At 40.3% G+C, this 17615-nt stretch overlaps 2 protein-coding genes across 3 annotated transcripts in view; one reads left to right on the top strand and one right to left on the bottom strand.

The window, feature by feature from the left end:
* The window catches only part of GDAP1L1 (ganglioside induced differentiation associated protein 1 like 1), a 68263-nt gene extending 65256 nt beyond the window's left edge, over nt 1-3007 (top strand). For both annotated transcript variants that reach the window (XM_089513922.1, XM_089513923.1), the window contains exon 6: nt 163-3007. In XM_089513922.1, coding sequence (XP_089370048.1) covers nt 163-506 — 344 coding nt within the window. In that variant the 3' untranslated portion in view covers nt 507-3007. The remainder of the gene's footprint in view (nt 1-162) is intronic.
* A 4903-nt stretch (nt 3008-7910) lies between these two features.
* Nucleotides 7911-17053, bottom strand: FITM2 (fat storage inducing transmembrane protein 2). The gene is made up of 2 exons (XM_089513924.1): nt 16819-17053; nt 7911-13425 (listed from the first exon to the last, which is right to left on the bottom strand). The coding sequence occupies exons 1-2, from the start codon at nt 16989-16991 to the stop codon at nt 12813-12815; spliced, it is 786 nt and encodes a 261-aa protein (XP_089370050.1). The 5' UTR covers nt 16992-17053; the 3' UTR covers nt 7911-12812.
* Between the last annotated feature and the right edge of the window lie 562 nt (nt 17054-17615).

Consider the following 17615-nt stretch of genomic DNA (forward strand, 5'->3'; position numbering starts at 1 on the left):
AAATGTATAAATACAAAGTTGTCACCACTGGCCTATTATGAAAAACCTAGGTCATCTAGGCAAAACATAAGTCTGTTAAAGACTGAATGGAAATTTTGTATTGGCTTCCAAATTGGATGTAACTTTTTAATATATAGTTTCAATTCTGGCTTTGTTCTCCAGGGCAGAAGTGTGAACTCTGGCTTTGTGGATGTGTATTCACCTTGGCTGATGTCTTGCTGGGAGCCACATTGCATCGCCTCAAGTTTCTAGGACTCTCTAAGAAATATTGGGAAGATGGCAGCAGACCCAACCTACAGAACTTCTTTGAGAGGATACAAAAACGCTTTGCCTTCAGGAAAGTTTTGGGAGACATACACACCACCCTCCTCTCAGCAGTGGTACCCAATGCCTTCAGGCTAGTCAAACGGAAACCTCCATCCTTTTTTGGAGCCTCCTTCCTCATGGGATCTCTAGGGGGGATGGGGTATTTTGCTTATTGGTATCTAAAGAAAAAATACATCTAATGCTGGCTGTACTGGTGTTCAGTTTGGTGTCTCTGTGCTGTGTGAAACCATGATGAATCTTCAATAACCGTAATGAAATTTGAAACCAATATGAATAACTATACTGTTAATGTAACATTCCATAGTCTAGAAGTAGAAAACTTATACTGCAAGGAAGCAAGTCAACAAAAAAAAATTATTCAACTTGTACAATGCCTTTTTTTAGATTTACATATTATAAAACCATAAACAGTGGATGTGTTTACTGCTTTACACAAACCACTGTAGAGTAAAACTGCCCTCTAGCACAAGCAAATGCCATTGGAAGAGATATGGCAACCCCTGCAACACAAAATTGAAGGTGGGGTTCTCTTCTGCATCTTTACATTTCCTTCCCAGATGTTTGTTGACCACATAGCACATTTTTTCACAGGTGCAAGTAGCAGAGACTTTTTCTCTCCTAGGAATTGTTGTGTGTTGTGATGATGAGACCGAGTCTTTAAAACCAAACAGAAATAGAAAAGACACAGTCACCGTAGTTTATGAAGTTCTAGCTTAAGATGGAAAGGAGTTATTTGTGAATGTGTGTCTCTCTCTTTGTATCATCATTTCAATTTGATCCAGTATTTTTATTGACCTGCGCTTAGAATGTATCCACTTTCTACTTCAATTTTTTTAATTTTTTAATTGTTACCTTAACAGCTAACAGCCAGTGGTTTTTTCTGATTGTAATCCTTAAGTTCACAGATGCATTTCCGTCTTAATGAGGAGTTTGCCTCTACCTTTGTTCACAAATTTGCCAAGCATCATTCACCGATGGAGCCTTTCTGGACTCTAAGAATGTGACTGTTTCCATGACTTTCAAGCCATCTCAAAAGGATTTTTGTTCTGTTTTGTTTTTCCTTTTCTTCTTGTTTTCCCCCCCGCAATCACTTTCTCGCTGTGTATTTTTCATAGAAACACTTTGCACAGAAAAATCACATTTCTCACTTTCTTGTGCCTTTTGCATGTTGGAAAGAGTAATGAGCCATCACTGCTACTCATGCTTAAAAAAACAAAAAACTCTGAGAACCTAAATAAACCATATGGGAGGAGTAATGGCTTTACATTTTGAAATATGTTCCACAGCAGTTGTTTCCAAAAGTAAATTGTGTATGTGTGTGCATTTAAACACAGTCTGAGGGTGTATTAGTCTCAGAACTATAAGCCATAACTAAGTTCTTCCAGACAAGGATATTTTCATGCATTCACCTGGCCTTCTTCACAAAATTTCAAAAGGACTCCTGACATGATGACCTTCAACTTGTAACCCTCCCATTACAAGCTTCTTCCATCTTTCTTTCCTTCCATAAAATCCATTAAGGAAGAAAAGATGGACTAGCTGCACAACATCTTTTGCCTGGGAACACTATGAGCTCTTCATCTGGAAGCAACCTGCATAGGAATTAATGACAAATACCGGGGTGATACTGAGTACATGCAGCACGCCTTCCTCTCACCTCCAGCTAATCATAATTAGCCATCATGTATTTGCTAGCAGAGATTGAGACATCCAGATGGAGACATGATTCTTAGACAGAATGGAATATCTCACTCTACAAAGCATCACTTGGAAAGGTGTTTGAAAGGGCTGGTTCCTCAGGGCTGTTTTGGTGGCCTTCAACTCTTCCAGGCTCCCCAGATTGACTTTCTTTAGGCCTACAGAAAAAGTAGGGGGGAGTAAATTGCCTTTTCTAGAAGTCTCTACTGTTGTTCAGTAGTACAATAACAGAAGCTGGAAATGTTCCTTTTTGGACTACATCTCTCAGTATCCCCGAGCCATCCTCTGGGAGCAATAGTCCAAAACTGTAATGTTCCTAGGCTCTATCAACAACAGACTTATTTCAGGAATAAAACACTCAATAGCTCCTTGGATCATCATGCTTTGCTCTCCAAAGACAAACTTAATCAACACAACTTGCTGGAGAAGGTTTTCAATCCACATTTACTGTGGATTTAGTCTTTATTAATTCTTTCTCCTTCTCTGCCTTCTTATATTTATTTATATCCCACTTTCCTTCCAAAATTGGGACACAAAACCACTTACAAATTAAAAGAACAGTGCAATTAAAAACATACAAAAGTGAGCATTGAAATACTTTCTACTATAGCAGAAATCAAAGTGAAAAGTTATTGTTACACATAAGTGGTAAGAGTAGTTATATTTGAGCTGCTTCTTGACTAGAAGTGATCTAGAAGGCCATTAACATGGAGGAATCTATTCTGAAATACATCCCATTGACTTCAGTAGAGCTTATCCAAGGTAAACAGGTATGTGCATTTTTACCTGGGAATACATACCGCTGAATTTAGTGCGACTAAGCAAAGATGCATCATTCCAAGCTGGTAGTCATGCTGCTTTTAATGAATGAAGGTGTTTTGAAACTAGCCCAACTAGTTTGCGGAAGACACCATAAGTAGATATTAAGCGACACACCCACAAGACACATGAGGATAAGGCTTGGTAGAAATGGTAGCTAGGTGTCTCTGTCACTGGATGATTTCAGTCTTGTTAGTCAAGAACAGGGGTAGGCAATCTTTTTGAGCCGGGGGCCGGGTTGCTGTCCCTCAGACAACTGGGGGGCCGAAGCCAAAAAATAAATAATTAAATAATTTTTAAAAATTAATTATATAAATAAACCAGGACAAATGTAGGACAAAATTTTCAAATGGAAGACACTTTTTTTAAAAAAATGGAGGACACGCGAAAAAATTTGCTGATTTTTAAAAAAATGTTAATATAAATGCATGTTTCCGAGGCTTCTATAGACAATTGCCCCCCAAAGGCCCTGGCGGCAATCAGCGGCAGGACTGGGCTGGGGCCGGTCCCAAGGCCTCGCTGGGCCGCATCCGGCCCGCGGGCCGCAGGTTGCCTACCCCTGGTCAAGAATCTATCACAGATAACCTGTCATTTCAAACTCCATCCAAAATTTGAAATGTTTTAAGATATGCAATTTGTTTACATTTTTCATATTATTGCTTCTTATTTTAAGGAATGCACCTTAACCTAGCTGAATGAGCAAGTTACAATTATGTACTAGAGCAGCGACTGCAATGTAAGAGAGAGTTAAGAGCTCTTGTCTATAAACTCAAATTACAAATAACCTTGGACAAATAACCTTGTACAGATTCAGCATATGGAGGAACAACAGGTGCAGATATCCAGAAATAGAAGGCACAAACACAAAATATATATGGGCAGATGTTGCATAGTGAGAAACAAATGTTAGGCAGCAGGGTGAACTGTATAGAAGTTTAAGTCAGTTTAAGAGAAAATTTGGAATACAGGTTTGCAGGAAGGTTGAGTAACAGAAAAAAGTCTCACAACTTTGCATGTGTAGAATGATGTTTACCTTATCTGGAGAGGAAAATGGTGTTCAGACTGGATTACAAACTAGTAGCAGAGAAATTTCTCTCAGGTGGATACAGGGATCAGGATGAAGCATTTCCTTCCCTTAACTTTCTTAAGTTCACTGGTTATAATATCTAAGTTCTCAATGCTTATGTACTATCCTGCATTTGTGAACTGTTTTGCCATACACTCACAGTTGTAATTCCCCCCCCCCCCCCCCGTTTTTGGCCCAAGGAGCCTGGCCTCCTCCTTTTTTTTCCCCATCTTTTTTATTGTAATACTCACTGTAATTTTAGAAAATTTCCCTCTCCAGACATGTGGGACCAGTTTGAGTGCTATTTTGTTTATATTCTTACTAATTTCAGCATGTTGATCACTAGGGATTTCTTTCTAGTCTTTCCTTGTGGACTCATACCTTAAGTGCATATTCCATCCAAGTAAGAACTAAAAACAGTATGGGGATTTTCAATTAAGACAGAACTGTTCTACACATTATGTATTCTAAGCATATCTTGTCCCAGTTTTTGGGTAGCCGATTCTGATTGTCAAAGGAATAATTAAATGTTCTGCAGCTAGCATAAGCAATGCAAACTCTTTATTTCTGAAGGATATGATAGAAGGGCAGACAATACAATAGGAAGACAGACAAAGGAATAGGCTCAAATGAAAACAATAATGACACCAATAGCTACCTAACCAGCAACCTCCCCAGAAAGAACATAGCAGTAGACTTCTATGCTTTTGTTAAGTTGTGCAACTATGTCAGTCTGCTTCATGCAACATTGGTAGCATGTATGAATGAGGTACCTCTGTGAGCCCCCATTATCAGCAGCACTTCTCAGGTCTTGGAAAACTGGGGCTATGGCTAATTTTACTGAATCAGTCCATCAGTTAACACTTTCTGAACATTATTAAATTTGCCATTGAATCCTATCATCTCATGATGTGTCCAAAGTACGATAACTGCAGTTTAGTCATTTTGGATTCTAGTTTAACCATTTTGGTTCCAGGGAGATTTCCTCCCTAAGGTGCTGTAAGACCCATTTATTACTCCTTCTGGCAACCCATGATGTTAGCATATCTGACACACTGTGTATGGGGTTTCATATTTTGATATTTAGAGCCAAACATGTTTTAAGAAGTCATGATGAAGTTTGGAACAATAAGTTTTCCATGGGAAAAGGCACATTGGCCTGAAGACACAAGGATCTAAATGGTACTAAATAAAGGCTAAATGGGTTGCTTGATTACTCCATCCTCCCCACACTTTCCGTATATCCTGTTACAGTGAAAACAGGCAAGTAAGACCTTATCTCCTATCTTATCCCTGCCATGTTCCCAGCCATCTTTCCTGTCCAGTTATCTTGGGGTTGTCCCATATCCAATCAGTTTTGTTAATCCAGAGTTAGTACTATCTACCAAGATCACTCTTTTTGTGAATCCCATAAGAAAGAAGTCAAAATCTTTATACTTCCTATGGGAATATTAAGTATCTCTTGTTGGCACCAAACATAAATACTGACCCCACAAATGTCCACTTTTTGAGTGTGGTGAGTAACCACTAGAATTCTGTCTAATCATCTAGCACTTCCTCTTCCCATATCACCCTCAAACACTGTCTGAGCCACACCTTGCTTTCCATTCCTCTACAGGACTGATAAATATCACCCTCTCTACAACCCTATGCCACAGCTATCAAATTTCCATTCCTCCATTTCAGTTTGCCTTGTATGGTGTCTCAGATTGAATTGTTACTGTGTGTTTATGGGATCTCTTGTATATGCCTACATAAAACCTTCTTTTTTCACCAAACTTGGAGTCCTCCCACAGATAGTGCTGGCATATAGGGGCCCTGGTGGCACAGTAGTTAAATGCTGGTATTGCGGTCTCTCACAGCCACAAGGTTGTAAGTTCAATCCTGCAAAGCTCCAAGGTCAACTCAGCCTTGCATCCTTCTGTAGCTTGTTGGGGGCAATTAGCTTACACATTGTAAACCACTTAGGGAGTGCTTAAGTGCACTGCTAAGCAGTATAGAAATGTACTTGCTATTGCTACTTGCCATTGCTGTATACATGTTACCCAACCTCTCACAGGCCTCCTCTGAGATAAACAATCCCCCCAGCACTTAAGGAGACACTGATACAGTTGGAGAGGTCCCCAAGTTCCTGACCCCACAGATTTTTGGGTAACAATGGTATCTGTAAAATAATAATAATATATAATAATAATAAAAACTTTATTTCTATACCGCTTTTCCATCTGATCAAAGCGGTTTACATAGTGATCATAAATAAGCATACAGTTCAATAAAATTTTAAAATCTACAAACATACAAGATAAAATCATCAATCTCAGAATCTGTCAGTCAAATCCTAAAGTGAGCTTCCATCGAGGAGTAACATTCTACAAAGAGTCAGGCGGGTATGCCAACTGAAATAAATGAGTCTTCAAGGCCTTTTTAAAGGCATCCAAGGTGGAACAGACCTGAATTTCATCTGGAAGTTTATTCCAGAGGGTTGGAGCTGTCGACGTAAATGTCCTTTGGTGAATAGATGTCAATCTCATCCTAGGGCACTCTAACAAATATTTCCCTGTTGTTCGGAGAGTGTGGGGCGGATTGTATGGGAAGAGGCGCTCCCTCAAGTAACTTGGGCCCAAGCCATGCAGGGCTTTATAGGTAATAACCGACACTTTGTATTGAGCCCGGAAGCTAATAGGCAGCCAATGAAGAGATCTTAGTACCGGTGTTATATGGTCTCACCTGGAAGTTTCAGCGACCAATCTGGCTGCAGCGTTTTGTACTAGCTGAAGCTTCCGAACCTGGTACAAAGGTAGCCCCATGTAGAGCACATTACAGAAATCTAAGCGAGAGGTTACCAGTGCGTGTACTACTGTTTCAAGGTCCTTTCGGTCCAGACAGGGACGCAGTTGGCGTATCAGCTGAAGCTGGTACCAAGCACTCCTGGCCATCGCATCCACCTGTGATGACAACTGTAGAGATGAATCCAAGAGTACTCCCAAACTGCGAACTTTGTCCTTTAGGGCAAGTGTGACCCCGTCTAGGACTGGATGGCACATTTCCCTGCCTGGACTTGGGGCACCTATCACGAGTACCTCTGTTTTTTCTGGATTCAGCTCCTTGAGCACCACATTTCAAAGTTGAATTGCTTCCTGTCAGCTTTCACAACTATATTATACAGGTTTCAGTAACACTATAGCCTAGATTATTCTGACTTTTTACTTCAATTCCCAGTCAATTCTGTCAAATCTTTTTTACCTGGAACTGTTGGTGATTGAAAGGCTTCTACATATAAATATGCTCCACTGCTAAGCCATAGCCCCTTCACGTTTCCAAAAGGGCAAGGTCATTTCCACACTCCTGAGGCAAAATAGGGAAAGGAATAAATTCAATGACATCTCAAATAAAATTCAATAGCCTACTTTAAGGCTTGCAGGGTTCCTTGATCTTTAATCCTAATTAACCAGAGCCATCCAAAACATGATAATGTGCATGATTACTTAGAATTGCTTTTGACAGGACTGCAGTTGGAGTAGGTGTTTTGATGGTAGCCTGAGACACATTTTTAACAAAATTGATAAGATCAAATTTAGAAAGCAACCTGCATCAGAAGAAAAATGGGTGTACTTCGTATTACCATTCAAAATTTTAGGCAGACAAGCCTTCTCCCTAAATTACTCCACCTTCCTATTATTTCTTTCTTTTCTAATTTCTGCAACTGTTACCCAAGTATTCCATGTGAACATACTCAGTCCTCACTGGATTGGGGTCTTTAGTGTTGGTGGTGGTCCTCCAGACTTTTAAAAAATCCTTGTGTAAATATTGGGTTAACCCCCAACCAACTGATCCCTATCTCTTTTATGTGGCCGTGCAGTTGTGGTCTACATAAGGACCAACCCTTGGAAAACAGATTTCGTATGAACAGTTTACAATTACTTTGTTTATCCTAAAACTTCTTCATACAGGTATTTCATAAAATCAGACCATGTACAGAAGTACAAGCATAGATGACAAGTTTCATTGAATTAATTTTAATGAGACAATGCCATTCCACCCAGTTCCAGCTTTCATTGATACACTTGTGTCCCACATTTTTAAAAGATACATATTCAAAATAAATTGACAAAATTCAGGTATTTGCTTTAAAATTTTTTTTAAAGATTAACAAAACATATTTGAAATCCAGCATTTTTGCTTTACTGTATGTCAGACCCTTCCATTTGTTCTACACTACAGAAAAGACAAAACAGGATATTGGGCAGAAGGTGAACTGCCCTTACATTCTGCAAACTGACTGTCCTCATAGTGCACTTTGGATAGTGCAAAATATGAGCCACTAGCATTATCTCACTATAAAGCAACCAAAGACACAGGGAAAAAAATAACATACGATTCCATTAGAGTGCTAAGTATAATCCTCTATATACCATGACAAGATATTTGTGTGTTCACTAATAGGTGGTTATGGCAAAATAAACATACTGTCTTTAGTAAGAAAACAGTACTGTGGACCATGTACTTTACCCATGCTAGGTTTCCTGCAGCTGTATATTACAAGATTCCTGCTAGAGGACTACCAGTTATGTAGGTAAAGAATAACTGGTAGGATGTTGCTACAATGCTGTTATTACATAATATGGATACACAATATGAATCCTTGTACAAAGCTATAAATATTCTATGGCAGCCGAGGAGGAATGAACTAGAACCACTGGGTTGTCATATACCAGTGAGCATGTGGCAGTCCAGTACAAATGTTTTTAATGAAACCTTTTGATGTTGAATCAAAGCTATAACATGTGAAATTGTGAGCTCCTGCTGGGACACTTCTGTAAAAGATAGGACAAGCAACTAGTTTACTCCATTCTGCAATTCCCATTAGTGCATAATAGATACTGCATTTTGATCAAAAATGATTTTCATGTGAATGCATGCAGTAGAACTAATCATGGGTTGGTCAATGTTGATCGGAACTGGTCCAAAGCTATGTATTTTCAAAAATACTCAAGATAAAAAAATACTCATAATTTAAATCTCTACTTCTTTCCTAGAAAAAGCATTTATACCAAATGTTACCATTCACTCCAGCATTCTTATATTTATGCCCAAACACTGAGTGATCAATCTCTACCTAACTGACCATGCTGTTGAAAAAAAAAACCACATATGCGTAAATACTTGCAGGTGAATCTTACTTCTTGTATATATATTATTATATATATTATTTCTTGTACAGATTCATATTTTGAGCAAAGCCAAACTGCTCAGTACTAAATACTAATAATACAAAATACCCTACATTTTGGTTGCACATTATGTAATTGTTCAATAACAGGGTGTAGCTATCATCCTGGGGAAGTGAATAGCAAGCTCTAATTGATTTTTATGGACTAGGATCACAAAACAGAAGCTTTTTATGAGCTTCGAAAGGCAAACAAACCACATATAACTTCATCAACAGAACTCAGGTCCTATACAGTAAGATCCATTTAAAGGCTGTTTGACACCCTAATACAGAGAATACATGTTGTTGTTGTTTTGTTGTTTTGAATCTTGTACCTGCATTTGAAGAGCCTAATTTCTGAGATTTCCAGATCTTTATGCAGATGGACAACTTCTGTAGGACCACTAACTTGTTCTCCATTAAAAACAACACTGTAGCATAAATTGCAGATCAATATCAGAAGCCATTGTTTTGGCAAGAACAAAATACCTATAAAATGTGGTCAATATGTCTCTAATACTTTACTTGGAAAGAATTGTTAATCAAATATAGCATTCCCTCCCTCATTCCCCATCACAAACTTGTTTCTGATAAGACTACTGCCATAATGCATGTAGTAAAGCCTGTAATACATAAGCAAGACTACTGGATGGCTGCACTCAATATTGCAGCTATTAAAACTGATTTGTTCAGTCATGGCTAACAAGATGAAATAACAGACATGAAGCAACTATTATATCAGATAACTGTGCTGCATGGAAGACAATAAACCATAAAAGAGTTTAGCTGACAACCAACATGGATGCATCAGATACAACCAAACTCCACCATCAACTGTTTAACATTTAATACACATAATCAAAAAAGTATGCATTCATAAAAATGAATGTACAACAAAAGAAAGGATCTTAGTTCATGCAAAAAAAAATTAAAAATCCAACACACAATGAATACTAAAGAAATCATATATAAGCTTCCTGCTTATATTACCATAAGGCAAGATGTCAGCAAATGGAAATACATACAGTACTTAGGATCAGTTGGCACTCAGCACATTTTCTCTACCCACAAGCTGCTTGGGGCGATAATCCCAAATTTATTTGGAGGAAAGGTCAGTAAGAACTTGGCTGCTCAAGTATTATGGCCACTATGAGACCTCTGATCAAACTGGCTGTAGACAGTGTGGCCACAGTCATAAAAACAGTCTACACATCTAGATCAGATTTTTAATTTTTTTTTTACAATTTCAGAGTTTAATTTTTGATTTCTACCCTTTTATATGAGGATTCTCCAAGACAGGTTACAAACATATAAAGTAAACAGAATCTACTTCCATCTCTTCTGATGCATACATGGTTTAGGATGGCCACATTTATAAACCCAAATCCTCATGTAGCCATCCCACTCCCTATCACTTCATTTTATTGCCATTAACAGCAGGCCTTTGGACAGTGAGGTGTCTGGCTGTTCTTTGTTCCCAGTTTATGACACAGACATGGCTGAGGATAGCTCCAAATAGCTTTCATGCAGCAAAATAGTGCTATGTGAACCAACCCTTATGTACAGAACAAATCCATATTTGTACAAAACATCTTAATCCCAAAGAACACTAACAACATAACCCTAAATACAGTGGTTGTGTTGCACTGAAATGTGTAATGTACCTGGAATGTACACCTGCATTTTTACATTCTTCTCTGCAAGTCACTTTTTTTTTTAGGGGGGGGGTGTTTAAAAGCAGCTTGGCAATTCAGCCAGAGGAACAGTGGAGGGAATATGACCTAAACAATCCAATGGAACAGGTGAACATGCTACACATAACACTGGATCACTTTGGATGCAACATCTACAGTATATAATCATACATAGGGCAATGTAAAAAAGCAAGACACTTATCTGTCAATGCATGAGCTGTCTGCCAGTTTAAATACAGAGAACTAAATTCAATTGTCAGTTCTTGAAATTTGACTCATTTAGTCAATGAGAACTTGATAAATCAACATTTACATAAATTCAACTGATTCAGGCTGCATCAACACTGCAGAAATAATTCAGTATGACACTGCTTGAACTGCCATGGCTCAACACTATGGGATTTTGGCAACTGTAGTTTGTTGTGGCACCAGAGCTGTCTGACAGAAGGCTAAATGTCTCACAAATCTACAACCCCCAAAATTCCATAGCACTGAACTATGGCAATTAAAGTGGTGTCAAACTGGATTATTTTTTCATTGCAGATGCAGTCTCAGTTAATTTATTTTAGTTCAAACTAACAATTAAATTTATACTAGATACCCTACCTCAGGTGGCTTGTGAAACACACACAACATATAATACTTGAACAATTTACTGAAATATTCCTATCAATTTTAGAGCCTAGGATGTCAGTTTTGAGAAAAAACATTTTGAAAATCTAGGAGCACAGTGAGTGGTTCCCATAGTGTTATTTTTTTAAAAAATTATAGTGCGTAGTGCAAACTTTGGGCCTTTGGCTCCTACACATTTTAGAAGCTCAAAAGTATTCTAAGCTTTTGGACACAATGTGCAAAACAGCACTTTTTATTAAAGCTGAAGCTTTAAAAATATAGTTAGAGAGTATGAAAAATGATTTCATTTCTGGATCAATGCACCTAGGTTACGCAGATAAATTACAAAGCATGGAGGGAGGGTGAAAGGAAGGTAGTGAAAAAGAGTGTATGTGTTTTTAAGTTAGTGTCATTTAAAATAGGGAGGAGAATACAAAGAGAGATAATGTATGGATTTTTCCATGCTAATCGATTGATACAAAGGGCATTTTATATCAAGTCTCTGTAAAAAGCAAGCTTCCCTTCTGCACAGAACTGAATATAGCTAACTAAGATAGTTGATAAAGAAAAGAAATGCAGTAATTGTGCAACCAACGCCCAACTTTCGCAAGAATCTTTGGATTGCCAATGTTGCAACTGCTAGGAGTGTTACGCTGCCACAAGCATGTTATGTCAACACACTTCAAAGATTTGAATTAGATGGAGAAATAAATTCTAGCACAAGGGTGATGCAAGCCACTCTGTTGAAAGAAAATTATTTGGAAAGGCCTCTTGTGGTAGCATGATAGCATACCTGGGAATAACAAAAGACTGAAAACTTTTGATGAACATTAAAAAGCAACTTATTTGAAAAGCTGTTTTATGTATAAATTTATACACAGTTAATACACACATGGCACAAATTACCACTGAGTCACCTGGAAGCCTTTCCTTATTGACAACAGAAAACTTCCATTTTGTTTCAGGCTTTAGCCAAGACTCAAGGAAATCCTACAGAAGGGGCATAATTGGATATAAAATGTTGGCATACCTCCTGTCAGAATAGCTAAGACTTCAGCTAAAAAGCTCTGTATATCTGGCTAAACTACCAATGGCTACATTTTTGAAGCAAAAAGTGTTGTTTTTTTTTTTTTAAATTCCCCATGTTACTGGAATTTAGACTCCACTACCTATATGACAATTAGTGTTTTGATCAAGTTAGCCCAAAAGGTTAACTACCCAACTTGTAATTAGTAGTATTCCAACAACAGCACTTTCCTATCTGACCTAGCACAAACAATTTTGGTCTTTTATGCCACCCTTTAAATATGCTTGTTTATTACTGACTTTAAAATTAATTTATTAAATAAAATATTATTGAAATTGAAATCTCACCCACAAATTGTTTCTATAAGCTACGATTAGTCTTTTGGAAACTCAAAGTCCTTTGGGGAGGAAGTCCAGGAGACAAAGGTGTTAGATACCAGTATCTGTATGTTCCATACCAGGCAGAGATGCCAATCAAGGTGCCAAAAAACTTTTGAGAAAAATCATGGAAATATATGGCAGTAGTTAAAAACATCCACAGCCAGATCAGGTTCAAGCCGCTCAAGGCCAGGAATAAGCTATTGATCATTCTGTGCAGTCTGGGATACTGTGAGGTTTTCACACTGCGCATCACGGCTGTCTCCTCTGCGATCATCAAAGCACAGTATGAGAGGAGGAAGGAATGTCCCGATATGTCAAAGCCATGCCAGAAGCCACCAGCTTTGTGGCACTCTAGTCTGGTGGAATGCTCCTGGTGCTCTAAGTCAAGGGCCGGTGATCTGTAACAGGTGCCTGTGAGGTCTTCAATGTGAAGGAACACCCCTGTGCATGTATACCAGATGGCAGTGCCAACCAGGAGAGTGCTGAGACGTCGAGCTACTGCCATAATATTCTGGGTAATATAGTAGTTGGTAATGCTGATGAAAGGCAGGAGCAGAAAGAGTGTCCAGGCCCAAGCGAATTTGACAAAATACCTGTCAGAGAGAAATGGAAAAGAAACATACTAAGCTCCTGGTAGAATTAAGCAGTGTAGTCACAGATGTTACCAAATGACACCATCCATATCAACCAACATCCATCCTAGTCAATAATCCCTGACTTTCTAGTTTGGAGAGAGGGATTTAAGCCAGATACCTATGGATTTTATTATGTAAAAACTAGTGCTCCGCAGTAAACGGGATACAGAGTTGAGGCTGCCATGGTCGCCTTAGTCGATATCTCCATCTGGGCATCGACAAGGGAAGTGTGACCTTGTTGGTTCTCTTGGACCTCTCAGTGGGTTTCGATACCATTGACCATGGTATACTTCTGGAATGCTTGAGAGAATTGGGAATTGGAGGCACTGCTTTGCAGTGGTTCCATTCCTATCTCTCAGGCAGATTCCAGATGGGAGAGCTAAAATGTGGCATCACCCCAGAGGCCATCCTGTCTCCCATGCTGTTCAACATTTACATGAAGCCGCTGGGTGAGATCATCCGGAGACATGGGGCAGGGTGTTATCAGTACGCTGATGACAGCCAAATATACTTCTCTATCTCTTGGACTGATGCAGTGACTAAGGATGGCATCTCTCTTCTGAATGCCTGTCTTGGGGTGGTAATGGACTGGATGAGGGAAAACCGACTTAAGCTGAATCCAGGTAAGACGGAGGTACTCATTATAGGAAACCTGAACTCAGGAATGGAGTTATGTCAGCCAGTTCTCGATGGGGTCACACTTCCCCTGCAGGACTCTGTCCACAGCTTGGGAGTGCTCCTCGACTTGTCTCTTCAGCTGACAGCTCAGGTGGATGCGACAGTCAGGAGCACCTTTTATCAGCTTCGGCTGATACACCAGCTGTGCCCCTTCCTGGAACTGGGAGACTCTGAAACAGTAGTACATGCGCTGGTAACCTCTCGATTGGACTTCTGTAATGCATTCTACATGAGGCTACCCTCATGGCAAGTTCGGAAACTTCAATTGATACAAAACACAGCAGCCAGACTGATTATGGGTACTTTTCGTAATGATCACATAATGCCAGTTTTGAAGTCCCTTCACTGGCTGCCAATTAGTTTTCAGGCAAGGTACAAGGTGTTGTTGGTGATTACCTTTAAAGCCCTTCATGGCTTGGGTCCAGAATATGTAAGGGAACGTCTTCTTCCATACTGTCAGTCCCACGCACTAAGGTCCTTGGGAAAGAATTTACTTCAGTCTAAAAGATCTAGATTAATTTCCGTCACCCAGAGGACCTTTTCTACTACTGCTTTGAAGCTATGGAATGACCTGCTGGAGGAGATCCGCCACATTTCTAAACTCACAGCCTTTAAAGGCCCTTAAGACGGATCTCTTCTGGCAGACCTTTGCAACCTAACTCCTCTCCCGTATACTGTGATTTACGTCGCTCTGTCCACCAATTCTTCCCTTAATTTTAACACTATTGTATCTTATTGTTTTTAAATGCTGATTATTTAATTGTAATTTTAGTACTGGATTGGGGGGTTGGGAAGGGACTAAGTTTTAACTTTATTGTATTTTCTATGTATTTTTATTGTTGTAACCTGCCCAGATTCCTTGTGATTGGGAGGGCTATAAATAAATCATTTTTTATTATTATTATTATTATTATTATTATTATTTATTAAACCTAGAAATCTTATTTAATTTTAACATTCAAAAGCAACTATTTTTTAAACAAGCTGTTTTTAAATTAACCAAAAATAACTAGAATCAAATTGGGAGGCTGAGTTTCCATTCAGATTAAAAGTAACATAATATGAGGTCCTGAACTCTATGTAACCTAATTAATACTCTTGATGAGGCTATATTTTGCACAGAACATATGATTTGCATGTAAAAGAACATAGCTTGGGTTCATAGCAGTTTCAGGTAGGTTTGGGAAACAGCCCTGTCTAAAACCCTGCAGAGCCACTGCTACTCCTTATAGACAAAACTGTGCAGGGTGGACTGAATTTCATAAATTCATGTACTCAAGAGAAAATCCATTTCTGAAAAAGAGTTGCTAAAGCTGGTATTTCTGCTACACCTACAAGACAACTAGTTTCTTCAAGGATCCTGATTTAATTAAGGAGAACCATTACTTCTTGCCGTTGTTGCTGTGAACCTTCAAGTAGCATCTGACTTATGGTGACCCTAAGGCTAGGAATACTCAAGAGGTGGTTTTGCCAGTTCCTTCCTCTGAAACATAGTCCACAGCACCTGGGATTCATTGGTGGTCTCTCGCCCATGTACTAACCAGGCCCAGCCCAGCTTAGCTTCCAAGATCAGTCAGGATCTGGTGCCTTTAGGGCATTCAGACCCTCAAGTTGCTTCAAGTTTCTCTAACCTATGGTAACCCAATCATGAGAAGTGTCTTCAGAGGGGGCTAGCCATTGCCATCCTCTAAAGTTGAGAGAGCCCAAGGCAGTGGGTTTCCATGGCTAAGCCGGGATTCAAACCCTTGTCTCCCAGCCCAGCGCTCAAACCATTATGCCATGGGATCCTGGTTTAATTAAGGAGAACCGTTACTTTGCTGTGTCATTACTTCTAAGGGCACATTTTGCTAGTCTTCATCATGGAACTGGATGTACTTTAAGGTTCAATGAGATAGTCTACCTCAGGGGCCCCCAACTGTGGCCTTTAAGAGATTTTGGGCTCCAGCTCCCAGAAGCCTCAGCCATGTTGGCCAACGGTGTGGGATTCTGGGAGCTGTAGTTCAAAATCCCTTGAAGAGCACAGTTTGGTCTATCTGATCCTTCTCACCCACCCACCCTCCAAAAATACTGCAGAATCAATCCAGTTTCACCCCGCTTTAACTGCCATGGCTCCATGCAATGGGATTCTGGGATCTGTAGTTTTGTGAGATATGTTGCCTTCCCAGTCACAGGGGCCACCAGAAACTACAGCTCCCAGAATTCCACAGCATTGAGAGGTGTCAAACTGTATTATTTCTGCAATGTGGTGTAGTAGTGGTTTATTTCTGTGCAGATCAGTGTAGATTATTTCTGCAGTGAAGTAACTTCAGAATTAATACAATTTGACACTGCTTTAACTGAGATGGGCCTGTCCGATGGAATCATGGGATTTGTAGTTTGGTGGGGGGCACCAGAGATCTCCGGCAGTGGAAGGCTGAATGTCTCAGGGAACTACAAATCCCAGAATTCCACAGCATATCACTCTTATGGGTGGCCCTCCAAATGTCTCGCAAAACTACAAATCCCAGAATCCCATCGGCTGGAGCCATGGCTGTTAAAACGGGGTCAAAGTGCATTAACTCTGAAGTGTGGAAGCAGCCCCTTCCCCCATTCAGCCCCTCCTCCCCGCGCCTGTCAATCAACTCCGCCCGCCCCGCCCCCTTCGCCGATAGCCACGCCCCCTTCGCCACTCACACGTTGAGCAGGTTGCGCTTGTTGCTCATGTAGGACTCCGGCACGGGCGCCCATTCCTTCAGGAGGGAGCCGCCCAGCATCAGGCTCAGCAGAGCCAAAGGCATCGCCCGCCGCACCCTCGCGCTGAGCAGGAAGGGCGCTAAGAAGCCCGCCAAGCGGTCTATGTACTCCATCCCCAAAGAGAGTCTCTGGCAAGGCCGCTTCTAGAGAGGGCAAAGAACTTCTCGGCCGCCGTACTACGTCACTCGGCAACACCCCCCCGCCCACCTCCCCAGTGACTGACAAGCTGCCTAGCCGGCTCCCAAGGCGCAGGCGCGACTCGCAGGCGTTGGGGGCGGGGCCCTGGCAGGAGGCTCGCGCCGCGTGAGTCAGTAACGTTCGCTCGGGCAGCTTCCTGGCTGCGCATGCGCATAGCGTTTAACGTCGTCCTGCCCTGACTTGAACTTTTGGTCCAAGCTGAAGGAATGAAGGCCATTACAAAATGAAAGCTAAAACAAACCACTCACAAATAAAAACCCATGCTTCTTAAGTCATGCGCAAAATGGAGGACATTACAGAATAAAAGCTAAAAACACTCATAGAAATTGATGTTTCTTAGTCGTGCTCAAAATGGAGGACATTGCAAAAACAAAAGCTGAAACCCCTCATATATGTAGAAGCTGATGCTGGGTGTAGCCCTGCTCAAAATGGAGGACGCAATTCCTGGTGGACAGCAGGCTGAAATGTAGGACATGTCCTGGGAAAGGAGGGTATCTGGTCACAAAAGAGGACAAGGCACTGAGTTTGGAGAAGACCAA

Source organism: Sceloporus occidentalis, unplaced genomic scaffold (assembly GCF_023333645.1).
Source record: "Sceloporus occidentalis isolate IW3139 unplaced genomic scaffold, rSceOcc1.0.p SCAF_3, whole genome shotgun sequence".
NCBI lineage: Eukaryota > Metazoa > Chordata > Lepidosauria > Squamata > Phrynosomatidae > Sceloporus > Sceloporus occidentalis.